General features: G+C 42.2%; 1 protein-coding gene across 3 annotated transcripts in view; it reads left to right on the plus strand.

Moving 5' to 3' along the window:
- zfhx4 (zinc finger homeobox 4) overlaps positions 1 to 22314 on the plus strand; it is an 86356-nt gene that overhangs the window by 31537 nt on the left and 32505 nt on the right. For all 3 annotated transcript variants that reach the window (XM_049486424.1, XM_049486423.1, XM_049486429.1), the window contains exon 4: positions 11864 to 12095. In XM_049486424.1, coding sequence (XP_049342381.1) covers positions 11864 to 12095 — 232 coding nt within the window. The remainder of the gene's footprint in view (positions 1 to 11863; positions 12096 to 22314) is intronic.

The raw sequence follows: 22314 nt of genomic DNA on the forward strand, positions 1-22314 counted from the left end.
TGCTAATTAATTCGCAAACATAGGTTCATTAAAGCCTATATATTTAAAATAAATTATAATTGAAAACGATTCTCATGTTAGTATTAAGTCTAGATTCAACTCTTTGTTTAGATACAAGGTAGTGTTTCTTTAAAAAAAGAATATTGATCACTGTATCTGTATGATCAGTCTTATATATCACTTATGAATCACTCATGCAGTCCTAAAGTCCACCTTACAAACCTCACCGGTATGTTTTGCTTGCTGCTTGCATGCATAAACTGCATGTCTGCCCTCCCTCTGCCTGCCTCTGCCCGGTGGAGCGGCCAGATTATTCAAATGCTCTCGTCTTTCACCTGCATGGGGGATTACAATGGGAACCTGTCAGGGGAGGGCTGTGCATGGGGGGAGGGCATAATTAAAGCATAAAGACAGACAAGTGTGGCTGCAAACACAAAGCCAGGGCTTCAGCCTGCCCCTACCGCTGTTAGTAATCCTCATAGATATTAATAGGAATTTCTCCCATCCTACCTAAACCCCCCATATGACCCCCTCCCCCCTTCTCCTGCCTGCACCCGAAAGCAGATGGTCATCTCCACGCTCCACGGAGGGGCCATGGGCTCTGGTCTGGCGGGTGCTGATTGACAACACTAGCTGCTCAGTGCTTAATTGAAGCCCACGTTCTCCCTCCTCTCTCAGGGTGTTTCCGGTCGGGGCAGTGTGGAGGGGAGTTGAAGGGGGAAAACCCTATTTGAGGATGCTCTGATATTAATAACCAGATGTGATCTTCCTGCTGGCCCGGGGTCAGCTAGGCCGGCCAGGTCAGCCCATTTGTCTGTGTGCAGCCACTGTGAAGGCTATTGAGGCTGACAGGTATGGGAGCAGGGGTAGACGAAGGAGGGGTACATAGACTTCCACAGAACCGAAAGGGAGCGTCACACTGGTGTGAACAAAGAGTGGCAGAAGTTTGTCATTTTTTTCTTCTTTTTTCTTTCTGTTTTTTCTCCATCCCCCTTCCACCCGGTTCATTTCTCATGGGATTTGGGCCCGGCTTAACAAAGGATGACTCATCAAGCTCTGATAAGGCCAGCCCTGGAAGGAGTTGAATTGCAATAATATGATACTCTTGTTAAAAAAAGCAGACTGGAGGTAATTGGCTTTGTTTTAACTCTCTAGACACACAGATAGAGCAAGTCTGCCTGGAAAGCATTATTGGACGATAAATGTATGCCTCGACATTACCAATTCCCCAGAGCTCTTCTTCTCAGTTCAGTTTTGACTTTTTTTCAGCATATGGTCACCCCTTTTCTGTCACATTTTTTTTTCACTTGAGCATACATATCTAATGAGCACACACACCTATTTGTGGAATAATTCTTCAAAAGATGATGAAGGCATTAAATTACTATGTGGAACCAAAAGTGTGTGAAAATGATTAGGATACGGATCAATATTGATATCGTCTAATAACGCCATGGCCCACAACAGTATAGTCGAAGTAGAACAGCATTCTTCGGTGGCGTTTTTTGCACACATTAGCGTAAACGAAAGCTAGAAAGCATTCCTCAGGTAATTGATTTTAAACATTAGGTGCTCACTGAATAGATGAGTGGTGTGTGATATTCGATTACAGAGCAAAGAACTCATTTAACCTCCTGTTCTTCCCCAGCCAGGATTTCCAACACAATACGATTTACCTCCCTTAGGTTCAGCAGGATTAGACTGCTACTAGTAATCCTTAATGCTTTGAAATAGACCTGATAGAAGTCCCACTCACTTGTTTGGGATTACGCTCATGAGTTTTCAGCACATTTAGTTAAATTAACCCGTTGAATTAACATTTTTTCATAAGTGTTGGAATTGCTTAAAAGCATTCTGTGGCGGCCAGATGGCCAACATTTTTAAAGCCAACATTAATACAGTGCATTAGTGTCAGAATGAAAATTCTTTTTTTCTGAATCTGCATTGTTTTCCTCTTCTGTTTTGCCTGGGTGTTGGTGCAGAAACTGTAGCATACATTAGAATTGCCTGACTGCAGGTGGTGTGTTTAAGGTGGTTGTATCCATAACATAATGAAACCAGAAAAAAATCTGTTTCTTAATGAAATCAGTGAAATTTCAGTTTTTAAATGAAATCTATAAAATTTCATTTTCTAAATGAAATCAGTGAAATTTCAGTTTCTTAATGAAATCAGTGGAATTTGAAGTTTGGCATGTTTACAAGTGGAATCTAGTAGGTGATCAATGTTCTGGTTTGGCGCAAAGTGTTACAGCCTAGTTTAGCACTAGAGCGTTAGTGTTTACCAAGGATGGCACTATTTTTTAATTCATGCTCTAGGTACTTGATTGTTGGCTGTGTTTCTTTAGACCTATTGCAGGTACTGCTGCAAAAAATCTCATTAAGTGATCTGTCCTGTAAGAGTACTTAGTAAGAATTTAGCGTTAATTAAAATTCCAGCAATTTTCTGACAGTAGTACAAAGAGTGTTTTGCAAAGCTATGATTTCTGAGAAGAACATGTCTGTCTGTTAAATAGAAGGGTTGGTTATACAGTGCTTCCATGAGTCCGGGCGATATTGCATAGCAAGGAATTTGAGGCGAGGGTGCAGGACTGACTTGTTTCTACCATTTGTTGGTGAGGAACAAAGGAAAACATTTCAGTAATCTTTAGAGTGGCCAGCGGTATGTTGAGTGGACCCTGGTATGCCGACTATGGCTAAACCTTTTCAACGAAAAACAATGTGTCTTTCCTTTTATGGACCATGACTGCATAAACTGTGGTTTGAAGCTTTAGCAGTATTGGTCATATCAGCTTACCTTGTCACACTCCGAAAACAGATCTGAAACTTCAGCATGAGTTGATATGTTTAGGGGTGTTTGAAGTTGGGTGTGGGTGTGCACTGCTTGTAAAAATTGGGGGAAATTGAGCTTTTAGCAGTTAAATCTTTCAGCCTATATCTTTTCTTTACGCTAAGGAGGTGTACATTTGTCTTATCTAAATGAAAAGAAGTAGCAGGTAAATTAAAATTAGTATCTGTATCAGTCTAATGTACTCAAGCCTACATGCAACTGCAAGACTTTTTACTCTTATTTAAGATATATATTGATATAAGTTCAGTATCAGACATCAGAAACACTGGTATCAAGCCACCCCTAATTAAAACATCAGAATAAAGCAAGGTCTCCAGATTTTTTTAAGCAGTGCTGGTCTGTGTGTTTTCATATTTAAATGTTCTTAAAATGCCCCAAAATAGCTGCCTCTTTCTACCTGTGCATATACTTAGCTGTGAGTGAGCATGCATGTGTGTGTGTGTTAATGTGTGTGTGTGTCTACCTCGGTCTGTGTGCTTTGTTGCTATTTGCCTGGGCCCTCTTGAGAAAGCAAAGGTTAAAAGCGTCTCCTGTAGCTTCTCATAGGGAATATGCAAAGCTCTGCCTAAGAGGTGCTTTCATTGAGGACCGAGAGGAGTAAAGGAGGAGAAACGGCTCTTTAAACGCGTTCCCCCTCCATCACGCTTCCACTATCCTTTCCCTCTCTAATAGGATGCAAATCACGGACCCACCTCCACGCTGTTGTCAGAGGGGAAAAGGCAGATGGGACATGAAAGGCTTCACTGTTTAAAAGCATGAATAAGGAGAAGCACCAGGCCGGGGCCAAGGCTTGCCTCGCAACCTTATCATATGTGTGCGGTGGAGGATTGCCTCATCTTTCCAGCGGCTTCTAGTCGTGATGGAGAGATGTGGGCTAGGAGGGCGGCCATGCTTCTTTGTGAAAGGTGGGGGCGGGGGGTATTTTAAAAACACACTGAAAGAACTGTTTTTATAAAGCAGTGGACTGTATGCACTGTTTCTTGTTTCTTTCAGTAAGATAAGAATTGCCACCTTCAGATTCAAAGGCATTGCTGCTCTTGATTGCTTGCTGGAATTAATTCCAATCCAATCCCCACCTTGGATGAACAGCTTGTGGCTCTATGGCCTCAATGTTTCATATTGAAAACACATTTTTTTTTGTTATTTGTCAGGCGTGAAGGACTATCAGCAGTTTGAATAAACTCCGCTAAGAGTTGGTCTGAATCGCACCTTGTTCACGTTGCCATGCAGTTTTGAGTTTATAGACGCTGAGCGTACAGCTATGGTCAAACAACTATTGTGAAACGTCCTTGTTTCTGTTCCTGCCATGAATAGGGAGTTATCCTAGCCATATGAAAGAGCCAAGCTGGCCAAATAACTGGCCCTTTCTGAGCGATTCAAGGGCTAGATGAGGAAGTCAAGTCTGTGCTGATCTAGCTGAACTTGTGAAAAAAAATGGATAAATTAAATCATGGAAAGAAGAGGCTGAAGTGCAGAGGCGCTGGAGCCTCTGGACTTCTTCACTTCCTGCCGAAGACAAGCAAAGCTTTTAAGGGTAATGGTGAGGTCAGTGGATTTAATGGGAAATAAGTGTCCAGGCGACAGATTTTAAATCACCATAATATAAATACACCTCCATTTTCATTGGGAGTTTGCTTTCTTTTAAGGCAATTTGAAGAGCGGACGAGCACTCGTGTCTGTCTTTGCGGTGGGAAGGATTAGCAGAGTGAAGATTAAGCACTACTTCTTAATCTTCCATATCAACTATTGAGGCGAGAGGTGATATGCAGATGTAATTCCCCGGCGCTTCTGCTTACACGTTTAAGCCTGGTTTTTCCTCTTGGAAAGGCTAGAGTTTCGTCTTTGCGGAAAGTCAACAACAAGGGGGATTCCATTACATTATTCGCTGCAAATTTGATTTTTAGAATACGGGACCGCGTTCGCATTTTACAAATGTACATAATGCATAGATAACACATAATCCTGCTTTAAAATATGTATGCATTTCGCTAACACCTTGAGAAACCATCAGTGAAAAAAGATTGCGTGCAAGTCCCTTTGTTTGTCGTTCATTTTTCTGATCTAGTTCCTGCATTTGCTTGAAGGTCATGACAGTCCAGCGCAGACCTTCTGACCTGAGTGTGTGCAGCAGACTGTCTTCTCTCAGTCAGTGGGCCATTGGGACAGGCATGTGACCAGAGAATGCCACTGCATGCCAATCTCTTAGTCTCCACACAGAGAGGGCCAGTGTGACCGCAGCAATAATGGCTTAGTCTCAGGCACAGAGACTGCAATAAAGCTGGACAATATATGGTTTGTTTGTCATTATTGCAATATTAGCCTTTGTGGTACTGATATTGCTGAGATGCTATGTGCAAATTAACCTCAAACCAGTCTCTTTTGTTGTGTTTTGTGAGTGCCTTGTCTAGTCATAAATGTTTTCTGGGTGATCAGATGATAAAAAATAAAAATCCATTGCACTCATAGTTTAGTTATAGTTTTTTTTTTTTACACTTGCGTTTTAATATATTGCAAGGCAATATGTATAGTTGTCACTCTGATATCACATTTCTAATGCACTGGCAGTGCCCTTGCCTCATAGCCACTATCTCAGACCTAATGATACATACCAGATCAACAACATTAGCTCCCTGTGAAAATATTTCTCCCTCCGTCTCCGTCCATGTTCTATTACAGTGGGTGAGGTATGTGTGAAGTTGCCGGATGGTTTGTTCCCAAAGCACAGAGCTGTATTTACTTTAGGACTGAGTGAGTGAGAATCATTGCTAGCAGAGATCAATGAAATATTGCACCGCAGATCAATCAGCATTTTAAAATCGTTAAAAGACATTTCTCACAGTCGGGTCTCCTGGTGGTCATACATACGCATGCACACGTATGTACACTGGGCATGAGCTCATGTACAAAAGTGTCATGCAGATGCGGGTGAGGGGCATGTATTTTCAGGACCAGCAAATAAAAACTCAGAAAGATGTACTCCCAGAGGAGGTCTATTTGGGTCATTCCCAGCCAGCCCACATGTGAATGAACTGTTAAGTTCTCATGGCTGTAAGCTAGGTCAGTGATTGGGTTAAAATCACAGCCTATTTCTTTACTACTCTGATGTGGGACTGTCAACAAGGGTTGTATTGGTAAACAAGTACCAGTTTTTTTGTGAATTAAGAAAATAACTTTGTTGAGTTATGAAAATATGGCCAGTCAGTAAATTAAATTAAATGTTTTAATACGGCCACTTACTTGTTTTTCTACAACAAATCTAAACTTAACACTGTTAAAAAAAATTCCCAGGGATTGGACCATCAGTCCAAAGTTCTGTCTCAAGTTCCTAACACTCTGTTCTGTATTGCCCTCACACATAAAAGCCTACGCAACTCCAGACCTGGGCCACTTATATGAGAGTGGTTATGGGAAATAACAGGCTATACAGTACATGGATGTTTGCGGTAGTTATGGACTAGTTTCGTCCGGAGAGACCCATGGGTGTGTCCAGCCTCTCCTCCACGGCTCCTCTGCCTATTAGCCACCTCTGGGGGAAAGAGCACAGCACAGAAAGACTCATTGTGCTAATTCGCTTACTCGTTTTGGCCTCCATTTGTAAGGATGATTATTATTGTTACATGACCTAAGCAGCTAACCAGCGCAGCTCTGCCTTGGCCGAATACCCCTAGCCACAATTACATGTGACGTCCCGGACGGATTTTGAGAAGGGGGGAAAAAAATAAATAAATAGTGGAGGCAATTTGGAGCTCTTTGATGCATTCCTCCGGATTTGTAGAGGCAGGAGAGAGCAGGGGCAGAAAGAAGATGGTTTTCCAGGCCCATTGTGCACTTTCAGCAGAGAAGACAGTGGCCTTGTGAAAGAGCCTGAAATGGAATGCAGGGGGCATACCTCTCGCGGAAGAATTTTGGTCAGGTTGCCAACTTCCACAGCACCCATGATATAGCATTTCATTTATTTCTGCAGGCAGTTACTGGTAACATGTGTTTGCGGGGTGTCAGTATTGATGGAATTGTATACCTGGCTGGCCTCCAAGTGAAGCTGGTATGTGTTTAAAATGCTTTGAGGAACAAAACAAGCTTTTGTTGCTTGTCTCTTTTTTCTCTCCTGACTCGCGGGGGCCGCAGAGTAACACCGGAAACTGCTGTCGTTCAGAAAGCGCTCGAACAAGGCATCTTTGGAGGGGGGAGAGAGCGACAGAAAAAAAATGCTGATGCATATAGATACAGATACAGTTTTCATTTCACCACACCATGTTATTAAGGAATAGTTGCGGCGGTATGTGGTTCCAGGGCAATTATGCCACAGCTTATTTTAGGTATGTGTTCATTAGTTGGCTCTTTTTTATGGTTAATGACAGGAAAAAGGCATGTTTGTGCAGAACGCCCTAATTTGTATTTGGTTAGGGATGAAATGATTCTCTCTTTTCCTTCATTTCCCCTTCTCTTTCTCTGCGAGAGCGAGCCAGAACAGGGCGGAATTAGCGGCGAGATTCGAACTAACAGCCGCCTCACCTCGTTCTGTGAGTGTGGCTAATGAGTCTGGTTTTGTCACTGCGGGCGCTACAACCAAACTCCTACTGCCGTCAGCAGACAGGCAGACGTGAGGGTGAGAGGAGCTGTTTTGTAATCATTGAAGTCGGCATAAATAAATAAGTCCCCTTGTCACGTTGCAGAGGGGGAGGGAAAAAAACATGCACCCTGGGAATTGGGGCTTGGATTTGACAGGTGAAGAGGGGTCCCCCGTGCCTTGATTTGCATTGTTTTGGCAGGCTGGCACTATGCGGCGTTTCCCTCAGAGCCGTCAAACGGATGCCTGATTAGGCCCTGAGAGCGTAGGGGGGGAGAGGGGCACGCCCCCTCGGACCACCCTCCCTGGGACCCCCGACGCCTGTGGCACGGGCAGGGCATGGCACGCTGGCATGCTGGGGGGTGCCCAGAGACGAGGCGTTAGCTAAAATGATTGGTCCCCATGGGGTTGCCACACTTGCTTGTTTGCCAAATGCTAATCCGGAACAATTATCCATCAAAGACACGAGTGCTCCCCATATTGTCGTTGATGGGCCTTTTTGCCACCCACAACAACAACACTTGGAGGGATTTCAGAGTTCCGCTTATTCCCCAAGTGCTTGACAGAAGCTTTGAAAGATTTATCTGCTGGCTTTTGTTTTCCCTTTTTGTTTTCTGGCTCTCTAATGCACCTCCTCGACAAGGTTTGGGTGCAGAGAGGCTGAATTCTTTTATAAATGGGGCTCCTCTTCCTTGCCAGCAGTTTCCTGACATTTAGGGGAGTGTGCTGGAGATTGGAGGTGGTGTCGGGAGGGGGTGTAGAATACGTTAGACGATGCCACAAACATTTTGATTTTTGCAGGCTGTGTATAACTGTTCCCCGAGTCTGGAATGACTGAATTGGTAAGTTTAAACCTCATAAATCAGAAATCTCTGGGCTTGAGGTTCAGAACACCTCGGGGTGGGTGCCAAAGGGGTCTATAAAAAGGAGAAGAAAAATACTGCATTTCAATATAGGCCTTGAACAAACAACCAAGAATTTGCTGATTGAGAATATATTAATGTTTTCAAATATTGTAGACAGTTTGTTTCTGTCTAGTACTTAAACCATTTGACAAGTTCCCTTGTATTGTGTTTTATTAGGACCATGAAAATGGATACTCAGCAATAACTGTGATCCAGAATAATTTAGCAACTGTGGTCAGCCCCATTCACATGCAATGCAAATCTACTCCATATTAGCCAGTAATGGAGGCTGCAGGAGCAGAGTAAAATCGAGCACAAGCTCAAATAAGGCAACTTGAGGACATGAGTGTACCTCTCACAATAGCCAGCCAGCTCGCCCTGGAGCAAATGGTTGTTTATCAGCGATAGTTATTAATCGTAATCAGTTTGGTCGTCATGCGGAGAGAAAGAATCATATTGTTATTTTTCTCAGAAACCCATCTTAATAGAGCCAGGCTGGAATGTTCCATGTGCAATTGCACTAACTGTATAAGTATTGAAAATCAATTAATGATTCAGAGGTTGTCCAGACATCTGGTTCTGAGAACAGGGAGAGAGAGAGAGAGAGAGAGAGAGAGAGAGAGAGAGACGAGCGTAAATGGTATGTGGTGAGCAGAGGGTTCGACTGTGCTTGGTGAAATATTGTAGTTATATATAATAACATTTAATAGCAACAGACAGTCGAGCAGTTATTATATATTTATATGCAGTTTCTTTAATTGCATCTTCCAAACCAATACAACGCAACGACTCTGGATCCTCCAGGCAGTGGCACTTGGAGTTAAGGGTAGAAGTGTGGGGCTGTAATGTTAAGTGTAGCTGATGTGAGGACTCACATCAGGAGTAGTAGAGTCCCTTTTGAAAGCTTTATTTGCTGGGCTGCAGTCCGTGGGCCGCAGGGAGGCAGGCCATAGCAGTAACCTCGCAATGTCTGGGGAGGCCCTCCCTTTTAGAAAGAAACAAAGATAGCCGTAATTAATGACCCTGAATCTGTGCCAAAAAAGCTTTCTTCTGACAACTCCAACTTAATTAAAACTTAAGCCGTTTCAATGACCACGAAGGAGCCCCTTGCGGAGAGCAGTCCTGCGGGCTCGTGAGAAAAAATTTTTCAAAAAAAAAAAGAAGAAGAAATAGAAAAAAAAGGAAAGATGTGTGTTGCCACTGGTGCCATGACTCTAATCCCTGACAGTCAAAGAATCTATTTATTCAAAGGCTTTTCTTTTAGGCAGCTCACACCTGCAGGCTGGCTGGCACTTCCTCCAGGGCCCGGAGAAGGCCCGTTTTGTGTTCCAGCGGAAGATCAGATAATGGAGGCCTCGCTCTCGCTTTTGTTTTTGTGCATTGTTCATTAGCCTGTGAGTACTGTAGGCACACTTGATATGCTTGGCTTGCCCGGGGAATGGCGATGGGGGATGGGCTTCTGTTGGGAGAGAGGAGGAGGGATCTGAGTGTGTGTCTCTGTGTGTGTGTGTGTGTGTGTGTGTGTGTGTGTTTATTTTTGTATATTTTCAGGACAAAACCAAAACTGCAGGGTTACATTAACAGGAGCAGCAAAATAGTATTTTAGACTTTAGTATGTGACAAAAAGCTCCAGGTTTTATTTTTTAAAACTGGATAACATTTTTCATTTTTGTTCTGAATGCTGGGGTTAAGTTTAGGGTATGGTTTAGGTTCAGGCATATGTAAGACAGATGTATGACCCCACGTCCTGACACGGTACAAAAACAGGTGTGGGCGTATGTGTCGGTGGGTGGCAGGGTTAGCAGCCTGTGTGAAAGCCTTGCATGGTGCAACTCTGCACAATTTTAATGCAAAACTTTAGCCCAAATTAAAGCGCACAATTGGCAGGCTGCTCTGAATGCAAGACCCCCACTGCTCACCACACATCAGGCTTGCGAAGAACAATGCGCGAAGCTGGACAGTTCGGATTTCGCACACAAAGCCGTGGTTTAAATACTCCTCCGTTTTTCTCCGGCCTCTCCCCCTCTGTGCTCAGCCTTCTATTTGAGCCCCTTGTCTGAATTAACAAGCTTAGGAAGTTCCACTAGCTACCTGTGTGTGTGTGTGTGTGTGTTGCCCCTTAAAGAAGCCTTTTTTTTTTTTGTACTGCAAGTGGGTGCGTGAGGAGGGAGGCTGTTCAGTTTGTTCTAACCAGCTGACCCAGTGGACACCATAATGGAGAGCGAAATGAGGCGCTGAACTGCACTCTAATAGCTGTAAACAGTGACTGAATTAGCATGAGAAAGTGGCACAGGATTTCCTCTTAGCTTTTATGAAACCCAAGTGCGCATTGTTGCTGTGTGTTTGTGTGTGTTTATGTGTGTGTGTATGTGTGCGTGTGTATTTGTGCGTGTGTATATGCAGTTCGAGCCACTGTAAGCCCAGTTCTTGAACGTCAGCAATATGGCGGTGACCGAGGTCCTGTGGGTTAGTTTACACAAACATGCACACACACATAGAGTGGGGCCTGAGGGAGCAGAGGCCTTTGTGTGGGGGGAAAGAGAGTGAGAGTGAGGGGGGCAGGAGTTTAGCTTTCTAATAATACGTCATGTAAACCACCATAACATAGCTCAGAATGCCAGAAATTGATTTAAGAATAGGATTTAAGGCTTTTAGAAGCTGATAATGATTTATCATGTTTAAAATTTACAAATGTGGGAAAAAAGAAATTGTCAAAAGTATTGGGGAAATGTTTACTGTATAATAAAGCTGCCATTTTGGTGATACAAGTTTTTTTTCTAATTTTATTTTATTTATTTATTTTTTTTTTAGAAAAAATATATTAATTACAAACATAAAACTTAAGCATTACAGCTTTTAAACAATTTTATCACACACAGATACTAAAAAGTGTTTCTTATATGGCATAACACCTTTATTTTTAACCGTGCAAGTCCATATACAGCGTTAAGTAGTTCACAACAGGCTCGCTCTCTCTCATCCTGCGCGAAGGAGGCCGGCCTGCAGTAGTTTTATAGGCTTGCTCTGTAGATTTGTTTTCCTCTCTTTATCTCAGCTCAGGTAGTAAATTACCCCCACCAGATCCCATCTCCTTTCATCCCCCTTATCCCTTGCCTAAAGTTGCACAGGCCAGCCTTAAAGTTAAGCTGGACTTTTTTGTCGTGGTGAATTACTCCTGTGTCCTGGATTATGTGATGCCAGACTGAGACATGTTAGCTTCATTCCTTCCTTGTCTTCCTCCTGCTTGTCTGTCTTTGCTCATCAGGCAGCGTCCACTGAAGCACGGGGGCTTTTGACAATCTCTCTTTGTTATCAGTATTTATGTTTGGGACGAAGCTGGAAGGAATGCATTTCATGTCAGGGAGGTTATTAAAGGGAAAGGGGAAGTATCTGGTTCGTGTAGGTGCTCTTCTTGGCCAGAGAGACAAACCGACTAGCTGTAATTCCACATGAAGCATAACGGCTAATGACTTTTTTCCCCTCTGTTTTTTTTTTCTCTCTCTCTCTCCCCCGCCTGTGTTTTCCCCTCCCACCCTATTGCAGCACTTGCAGAAGCAGGAGAGTGCCTGTAGCTCGGATTCGTGCTCCTACCACTGTGCACTGTGTGACTACTCCAGCAAGGCCAAGCTGAGCCTGGTGCAGCACCTGCGCTCGCTCAAGCACCAGCAGAACGAGGGCTTGCGCAAGCTGCAGCTGCACCAGCAGGGTCTGCCGCCAGAGGAGGATAACCTGGCTGATGTTTTCTTCGTCAAGGACTGCCCTCAAGTCGAGACCGGTGAGTACTTGCTGTAATTTTTTTTTTTTTCTTGTATTTTGTATTTTGCCACAATACACTCACTCATATGTAACAGGCAGAAGATGAACCACAAGGGGGAGCTTTTTATGTTTTCACATTAAAGGTTTAACTATTATTAAATTTAGATTCTCAAAGTCTTATGTAGGATAGTTTTGTAGTTAAATAAACTCTCAGCTTACTATATAATTATTATACATTGAGCATTGTACATTGCAATACATTATTAGTGTTATAACAATTTAAAAAAGGTTTACACAATTCTAAATTTTCCAATTTAATTCAGTGTTGTCCCAGTTTGATAAACATGGTTTGGTTGAAAATTGTTTCACGTGATTTAGCTAATTAAACATTTCAAAACTATGATATTTGAAAAGAAAAGACTGCAGTTTATGTTGTCCAGTGCTGCCGTTGGCATACCGATTACTAATATGGAAGGAGGTCACTCGAGTAGAGTAACAATACTTCAGCTGGGTTGTAGCGATGACCCCAGGCAAAGAAAAAAAAAAAAAAAAGATTAGGAGCGCTGTGTGTAAGGGTGGTGCTTCACATCAGTATAGCGCACACTTTTTTCCACTAGCTCTCCTCCCTCTTTCTGCTTCTTCCTCTTTTCTCCTTCATCTCGGTCTCATCCTCCACGCCCACGCTAGGCTCCTCCGTCTCCTGCCAGCCTTGCTTCTCCACCTCCTTCTCCTCCTCCTCCTTCTGCTCTCTCGGACCCAGAGCCTGTCTGCTCCCAATGTAAAACATGCCAGCCGCCTAATCTCGCCGAAATGAACATGTTGTTCCCATTACGGCTCTTCTTTTTATATCAGTAACTCAAACACACGGTCCTGTATGCGGTGACATCTTTAGCAGGCATGCAGGAGGTTATGAAACTCTACCTTGGGAGGATCTCAGAGTGAAATTCTTCCCCCTAGAGTGAGCTTTAATTTCCTTTCTCATGACCAAAGCAATTTGGCTTTCATTTAAAAGTTTTGGGGCTGCCAGCAGCTAATAAGTGTAACAGGACTGTAAAACATTTGGAGGAAAAAAAAAAAGAAAAAGATTAATAGTTTTATTTGAGAGGGACGTATAATTTAAAACATAAGACCCAAGTCAGGGTCCATTATATAATAATTCCTATGTTAATGCAGCTCTCTCCGAAATGAGCGCTTAACTTGTTTTTGCTTTGCTTGACCTGGCCGGGGGAAACAGCTAACACATTTTGAATGGCATTCCAAAGCTGAATTAATCTCTGTTCCCCAAAGTGTCCTGTTTATATATGAACTCCAGAACCAGATGGGCCTGAACTGAGAACCACATGTGAAACTACGCCTTTAGAACTACCCGTATTGGAAATAAATGAGACTGTTGTACTTTTGGCTTTAATTAGAGCTGGATCAAAGGTGCACTGGAGTTTGGGTGCACCAGTAAAGTCCAGTTAGATAAATCATTATTATGAATTTAGCAAGCCAGCCTACTTTGTACAGACTCTCACTCTCTCTCTCACACACACTCCCTCCCTAAACCCTAGTTTCTCTTTAGAAATATGAACATAACATTTTAAATCTGTCAGAACCAATTTTCAGTAAGTACACCTTCAAATGTTCCACCATTAAATGCCCCCTTTTTCACATCTTTAGTTTCATGCCACAAAGTACATTTCCAAGAGGAAGCGTCAGACTCTACTTGAACGTTTTTCAAAGTGCATGTATTCTTGGATTCCACGCTTTTGCACAGACCACGTATTTCTTATGAACAACAGTATTCTTTCACTGCTAGTAAACTTATTAACATGTATTTCCTTTTATAGCTTGCTTTAAAATGTTGGAGAATATTTGAATTTCAACAGCCTGGGAGTTATAAACAGCTTTTCAATACCGGTTTTACAAATTTATAGCCCTTTGCTATAATGTCAACTGTACATATGTATATGTGTGTGTGTGTGTGTGTGTGTGTGTGTGTTTTTTATTTTTTTATTTATTCATTTATTGCAAAAACACACATCATAATCGCTAGTCTGGGAGAAAGAACGTTAGGATGTAAATAAATGTAAGACAGATGTTTAACAGGTACTGTATTTATAGTGAAATGTTTTGATTCCACACAAACGCTCGGTTCAAGTGAAGAGCAAGCAACGCTAATCAGTCAGAGCCTTGAACAAAGGGCAGGGGGTGGTGTTAAACTTTTTTACTGCTCCAGCTCTTAGCAGGAGGGAGATTTTTCAGGTAGTTTAACCCCATAATCCTGGTGTTTGAAGTGCTTTCAAACAGGCCATATAGCAGGAAGACTTTGGAAATGGATAGGTTGAACCAGATGAATTGCAAGGCTTATTTTCACCAATTAATTTAACCAGTAATGTAGTGAAGGATAAATATCATAAATCAAGTGGATTTTTTTAAGAACAACCATATTTTTTAGAGACTCATACTAAACATGTTATAATTCATTTTATGGTCTGCATGTAAATATTTAAAATTTTGTTTTTGAGTTGTAAAGGAGTTACATTAGTTGAGCAGTTTTTTATATAATCATCAAAAAAAAATTATAGCACTAATAAATATAATGAATAATCAGAATTTAAAGTGGACATTAGTTATAGAGATTAATAGTGTAACACACAATAAGCAAACAGCAAAAATACAAATATAAAACATATAATTTTATTTCAGAATCTATCATTTAAATAACATAAAACCCATTGGCTCCATGCCTAATAGCAGGCATGGGTTAGAGCGGGTATAAAGCTTATGATATATATACTTAATATATTTATGTACCGATACAAATAAAATGTTTAGGACAGTTAGATTAAAGCCCTGTTACTCCAGCAGAGGGAGGGGTGGCCTCCCTGTGACTGGTGCCCATGCTGCTGAAGGACTGGGCCTGGTGCCTGGTGGGTGATGGCAGTAATTTGTGGCTGTGCTCCAGCCTCCAGCGAAAGGTCCTGGAGTAAGCAACATTTCAGCCTGCTCAGAATTACAGCTGGGTGTTAAAGGAGCTGGTAGGGCCTTCGTCAGGGTATAACTCCTGAGTTTAGCACTTTCTGATCATTAGTCAGTTTTGTGAGGAGGGAAGAGAAAAAAAAAAAGATTAATTTAAATGCTGACCTGTATATTTCTCTTAAAAGCAACTCTCTGGCCTCTCGCCAAATAATTATAAAGCCATTTGGGAATAAAGGTTATAATGGCATTGACTTTATGTACATGTGAGTGAATTTTGTTCAACAATTTTTGATATTATTTTTTATGGCGTAATTAAGGATGAAGTTTGCGAGACCTACAGCAGTGGGGGATTAAAGCTGAACTGCATTAGTAGCCACAGCCACGGTCACACACAGCTCACTGTAGCCAAATGTTTAATCATAGACCAAGCAGAAGAGAGCGGAAACAAAGCAAACACAGACATTATTTTTATGAAGCTAAATATAAACCAGTAAGCCATAGCTCCAAAAGGGTATATTATTAGGGGAAAAAGAAAGTTGCACTCTCAGGCTCTTTGGACTGGTGCCATACAAGAACCACTTTTGGTTCCATAAAGTTTGATTCCTTTATTTTTAATATATATAAGATTTCAAAGATCATTGAAAGGTTCTTTTTCTGTAAAATTGCTGCAAGTAACACTTTTAAGCACATATATTTCTTTTTTCTTAACTGTAGGTATACATTTACATAGGTCCATATATTGTTCATTTATTCATATGTTGCTTTTAACACCTTTATTAGGAAATTCATCCTTGAAAGCATCCTAAAGTCAATTTGCATTAGGAGAAATGAAGCTGTATTCTTCAGAGCATTGAAAACCATAGTCCAGACAGTCTTATAATTCCTGTCTGCAGCACTGTGTGATAATGAATGTGATGTCTCCAGTCCAGTGTGCTAAATTAGCCAAACGAGACCAACTAGGCTGGGGTTCTCTCAGTCAGCTCCCTGCGTGAACAGTAATATCGCGCTCTAAAGCGAGTGTATGAGCACAGCGCTCCCTGAGAATCAGGCTGCAGATCTCCCAGGGCGACCGTAATTCCCCCTGCCCAGGGCCCACAAGACTCATCATTTACACAAGGTAAACATCATGAAGCTGAGAATTTGGAAAGGCAGGGGGGGTTATGTGGTTAAACATGTTTTTGAAGTGGAGTAAATCACTGTAATCTAAGCCCAGTGCATATGGGCCCCCGCACACTCGCTTTTTAACACAGATGTGCTATATAAAGACCTACGTATAAAAACGTGTAAAACACAACATGCTGAGCCAAATGGTTCATCCTGATGCACTGTTTTGTTTAGTGAACTTCTGAACTGATGTTTTTTTTTGTGTGTAGTAGACGTGGCTCTATTGTTTGGAATACACAAAAGATTTGTTTCACACAAAAAAAACTCTAGGCTACAGTATTTCCAGGAACAACAAATGAATACAGCCAATAACAAAAGTCTGCCATTTCTGTCCTTGCATATTAAGAAAAGCATTCCCTATAAAGTCTCTATTCAGTATATATACATGTATACACATATATATAGATAGATAGACAGTTAAGTTATATGTACTTGTGTGTGTTTTTTAACCCTTAGCGTAGGAGGGAAATAAAAAGAAGTATGTAATTGTGTGTGCATGTGGAGAAGGGGACCCATTTCCCTGGCCTCTAGCACAACTGTAAATTGCCTGATGGGTTAGCTAGGCCATGCATAAAGGGCTTTTTGCATCCTTTGGTTGCTTCTCCATTTTGCCATGGCTCTGGGAGTGGAGATGGGATCTTATGGAGGTAATTATTTCTGAGAGCCCCGTTCCACACCCACCACAACCCCATCAAGCATCTCCCCTCCCTCACCACAAGCCCCCCACCCCAAAAAAAAAACACATATTAGAACTGGAGGAAGAAGAGGAGGCCTTTGTTAGGCTCATGCATAGACAAAGGGCCCGGCTGGCTTTGGAGATGAACAAGTCTTTAAATGCTGCGGCTTGATCCGCTCTAAAAGCCGAAAGAGCCCGACTCGCCTGTCCTGGCCCTTTTGTTTCTTCTGAGTGATAATGCTTCAGGAGGTTTCCAACCAGGGCCAAATTACCAGTGCTGGAGTGAGAACCATTTACATAGCAGCTGTAGGCCAACAACACACACTAATGGACATGCTCTGCTTTTGTGTGTGTGTGTGGTGGTGGGTGTGGGTGACGGGGGGTTGTTTTTTTTTGTGTGGATGTGTGAGCAGAAAAGCAGGAATGAGTTTGTTTTTGCCTGATGCAAACTTATATAGAAAAGACGCAGTAGAATTGTAGAGTAGAGTCATTTGCTGTAACTTAAACTGCAGAAATTCAGCAATTCTTTGTTCCTGCTGCGACTGCTTCCTCTTTGTGTCTGCGTTTCATCGCGATGACACGGATGTCGTTTTAATGGTCTAGATTTTTCCTTTCGTTCTTTTTTTTTTTTTCGAGGGCATACAGGCAATTACAGCAGTTACTTTTCAAGATCATCTCCCCAGACAGTGTTTTGCAGGGGTTTGTAACCATAATTTGTGGCCATTACATAGACTGAAATGGGAAGGCAGTGGAGTGTAAGATATGATATACAGCCAAATCGGTCTCATCATTCTGTTAGCCATGGGTGATGTACTAATGCAAGGGCATCCATTTTCCTTTGATTCCTCGCACAAAGCGGGGCGGACTCAGCGGCCGCCGCATTCCGGCGTGATTAGAGCGGTGGGCCGGGATTGCTAGCTTTCCGCACTTCCACATATGTTTCGCTGTCTTACCTGAGGGCACTTTCGCTCAGCCACAAGCCAGCCCTCCTGGAGCTCCTTCTTCAGGAGCACAAACACTCCAGCGACTGTTGATTTTGCTCATCTCAGCGTTTGGAGTCAAAAATCATTTCCTTCAGAATAGCCTTGGCGTCGCTAACAGGCTGTGGTACAGAAATGTATTTAACTTGGGTTCCAATAATGCCATGTTAGGAGCGTCCTTCGAAAGAGTAAACATGTCATAGTCTAGAAATAGGCCATCCTATGGGAAAGTAAAAAAAAAAAAGACCAGCAAATGCTGCATGTGTCAACAGAGACTTGACTTGATTCCCTGGACATAAACGACCTCAGGAGAGCAGTAGCTGGCCCGGAGTTTATATTACTGTGCCATTAAATGAAGACAATGCAAATCATTTTTCATATCATAGGCTCAATCTTCATATGCGCACTAGCACTTTTAGCAGAAAGACTCGAAACCATTATTGAGATGGCAAGCACTCAGGATGGAATATTACTCATTTCTGAATAATTCCACCCACCCCACCGTATTATAATTACTCTGTGGTTTTTGCGTGCAGAAAGTCCGAAATTATTTTTAAAAATGGCCAGCTAGCCTTAAACTATTTTTGAAAAGGCATGTTTCAGGGGCTGAGTCTTCCTTTTGCTGTTTTTCTTTCAGCAAGATCCCCTCTTTGAAAGCAGCCAATACAAAAGCTAAATTGTTACCTCATGTTTTCATAGTCTGTTTGTGCCCACTGACAGTTATAATTTGCAGAAATTGCAATGATTATCCACATTAACATACCTGACTGCAGCCATTTATGCTTATTTACAATACAAAGCCCTCCTTTGGATCCTTGGGATGCTTTTCTTTGCATACTAATGTGTATTAATTCTAACCATGAAAAAAGGTATTTTAGTCACCCACCCACCCACACACCCCTCCTTTTTTTCGCTCTTCTGCCCATGCCTTTGTAGTTGTTGAAGAGCAGGTAGCAAATTTCTAAAGCAGCTCTTTTTAGACATGTGGGAACGTGATACCTTTAGAAGCAAATGCAGCTGCGGTGCTATGGCAGCCTCTATTTACCCATGTTAAAAAAAAAAGGCAGATCTTTTTTTTTTTTTGTTCTGAGCTGAACAATAACAATAAGCCTAGCTTAGTGCACTAGTGAATAGCTGGCTGCTGACAAAAGGAGGATAGATGGTTTAAAGTGCGGCCCATGTGACCTGGGAGAAGGTGTAAGCAGGAATGGTAATGCGTGGAAACCGGCGGTGTCGGAGTTGGGGGAATTAGCAGCAGGAGCGGTGATGTGGCCTTAATTCAAACAGGAGAGGCAAATTGCTCGGCGGCATTTTTCATTGTGCCCCGACACCACTGACACTAACCATAGCAGATAGTACAATGCTTACTGTCACAGGGCATTAAGAGAGACAAGGCATTGTCAAAGAGTAGAGACAGGCAACATGGAGCTCAGATAAAGCAGCAATTAACTGATTGCCTAAAGCAGTACAACACCAGACTAGTGTTAATATGTGATATGGGTGTGATGTGGAAGGATCTCTGCTTGGCAAAACACACACACACACACACATAAAAAATACACGTACTGTTTTAAAATAGTGCAAGTGTGTTGCTTTTGTGTGTGTGTAAGATAGTGAGAGAACGAGAGAAAGAGAGAGAGCATGTGTGTGTGTGTGTGTGCGTCTGTCCAACACCCCTGTCATTAACTATCATCTCTTGTAGCGTGTGGGGCCCGAGTCCTATCACTCCTGATTAGGCTGGGGGCCCGTGATGGCCGTGGCGTTCAGGTGTCAGGCTAAAGTTAGTGACCCTTCCTCCGTAGCGCAGCCTTGCCTGCAAGTAATTAGTCCTGACTCCAGCCATCACGCCATCTCTTCTCTCTTCCCGCCTCCTCCTCCTTTCACTCCACTGACCTTGCATCCTGCCCCTCATTCACTGGACTAGACCTACGTGTGGGTGGACTCAGGATGCTAGCGATATTTCTTTTTCTTTATTTACCTGCTTAAAGCTTGCAAATGAATGTTAAGCATCTGTGTAATTCAGTGCATTTGAGTGCTGAAATGATTATTTATTTATTTATTTTATTATTATTATTTTTTACATTAGTTTTGAAGCACACATTCCAGAAGCTTCAGGTTGTATCGAGTTGTCCAGGTGGTTTTCACTCTATCTTTCTCTCTTTTTCTCTCTCCATTTGTCTTAACAGCCTGTTTTTTTCCCTTAGTCCCAGCCTCTGCACCCCATCCATCAGTACAAAGTATGGAATTGATAGCTGGTATTGATTATCCCTAGCCATGCCTAATCGTCGCTAACCATTGGAAGCTTTGCAGCTTTAGCCCGTGTCGTTCCGGGGCCGGAGCTAATACAGCTGGGAATTTCCCCTTAATACTGTCGTCATGTTCTCTTAGTAGCACTGTGCGAACCCATCACAGTCCAATCTGTGACCACCAGCCACGTGCTGGAGTGTGCCGCCTCCTCAGGCCTGCTGGCAGTAAAGCTTCAGCAAATCAAAGATAAACAGGCGTGTTGAATATGTAAAGTGTACAATAGCAAATAAGAGCAGTCAGGCTCAGGACTCATCTGCTCTGGAAGTACGATGCTTTGAGTGTTGCCCCCTGATTTTTTTCATTCTCCACGTTTTATTCTTTCTTCGCATCGCGGGGAGCCATTATGTGCACGGGTTCGAAGGTTGACCGGAAAAATGTGCTTGTAGCTATCGCCGCATTTGAACCCTGCTAATGTATGTAAATGAAAAGAAGTCGGTCCTGGGGATCTGCGCTGCTTTAAATGAAAGGCGAGCGTGATCAAGGCGCTATCAGGGAGCGCCAAAAGCAGCGGCTGATGATTCCTTGCCTGGTATCTCTCCCCGCCATCACCGTGGCCTGCATTAAAGACGCTGGATTCATCAGACAGTACAGTAGGCACCACTATTTTATGAAAATTATCTCCGGGGCGAAGGCTTTTTTCTCCTAATCAGAAGACACTGGGGCTGCTTAAGTGGAGTGCTCCACTCTACAATCATGCTGGAGTTTCATTTAATTTTGTTTGTGTGAAGGAGGGGCACCTAGGGCGTGTGTATGAGTGCATGTGTGTCCATTTTGGCCCCTCGAATAAAAAATCTCCCGCTCTCCTGATCTTGTAAAGTGTTTCCGCATTAGTCCATCCATATGAACTGGAGCGTTTTTTTTTTTTTTTTTTTGCTTTCCTTCTTTCTTTCTTTCTTTCTTTCTTTCTTTCTTCAGTTTCTTCAACTGTTATTACGTCTGATGTGAATTAAGCATGTTACTCACACACACACATGGACACACACTCTTGGGAGACTTGGTGAGCTGACAATGGGCCGTGTTAAGTGCAGTCATTAGTGAACAGGGTTGCTGATTATTCCCCCACTGTGTCTAGGTGTACAGGAGAGGCACGGAGGTATTTGCATAATGTATGGTGTAAGAAACATTCCCAACATTCAGAAGCAGTGCGCGGTGATTAAGTGCTCATTTATATCTTTCAGAGCCGCTGAGATCCACTTTAGCGCTCACAATTATAACCAAGGATACCTGAAACAAGGGTTTCCCTCCAGGTTTGCAGCATTCTTTTATGAATAAGAGCGAGGTTAAAAACACAGCCATAATGTGTGTTTTAGCCTTATTATCAAAAAATGGACAAAAATCATTTCTCATTTTTTTCGAGCAAAAAGAAGCAATCCACTAATTATATGCCTTATAGGCGAGACTACATAATATCATCATAGAGAAACCTGTATAGAAATCTGTTAGAGTTGATATGTGGAGCTGTTCAACTGGAGGGTTTTATTAGAGGACAATCTGAGGATTTTCATGCACAAACCCACCTACTAAACCAGTTTCATTAGGTGTGTTTGAGGTTAAATATTGCCAAACTGGATTGTGCTGGATTGCAGACTTCCAGAACCAGAATTTCACATCTCTTGAGGGCTACACACCCCAAGACTATGGCTAGCCATCTGTCCTGCACGGTTCACTTGTTCACTTTGAGAGGTCAGCTGTTTTTAGTGGTTATGTGGTTTGAATAGTGAACAATCAGTCAAATGAGAAATGATGAGATCATGGGTAAGGCAGCAGCAGTAAGTCAACAAAGCTGATAATGTGGCTAGTGATCAAAATACTCAAACACTTAAATATGTTCCTCTATAACAGTTAACATTTTACACATTTCATTTTGTGAATGACAAAACAGGAAGGATTCGTAGCATGGCAATATGGCTTCTGTTGTTTTTTTGCCCATTAAAATAATTTTTATACATTATTACAAAAAAAAAATCAACAGTAGTTTTTATAGTTTAATCAGTTAGTTGTGGCCCCAGTATACTGTATGTACTGTGCTTTTGCTTTTTTGGTGTAGATCATTAATCATGTTGAGTAATCAAATAGGCAGAGTATTTAATGATAGATTAATCAGTTATAGATCAGCTTCCTATGTTTTGAGGATTTTTTTTATGCTC

Source organism: Astyanax mexicanus, chromosome 1, assembly GCF_023375975.1.
Source record: "Astyanax mexicanus isolate ESR-SI-001 chromosome 1, AstMex3_surface, whole genome shotgun sequence".
NCBI lineage: Eukaryota > Metazoa > Chordata > Actinopteri > Characiformes > Acestrorhamphidae > Astyanax > Astyanax mexicanus.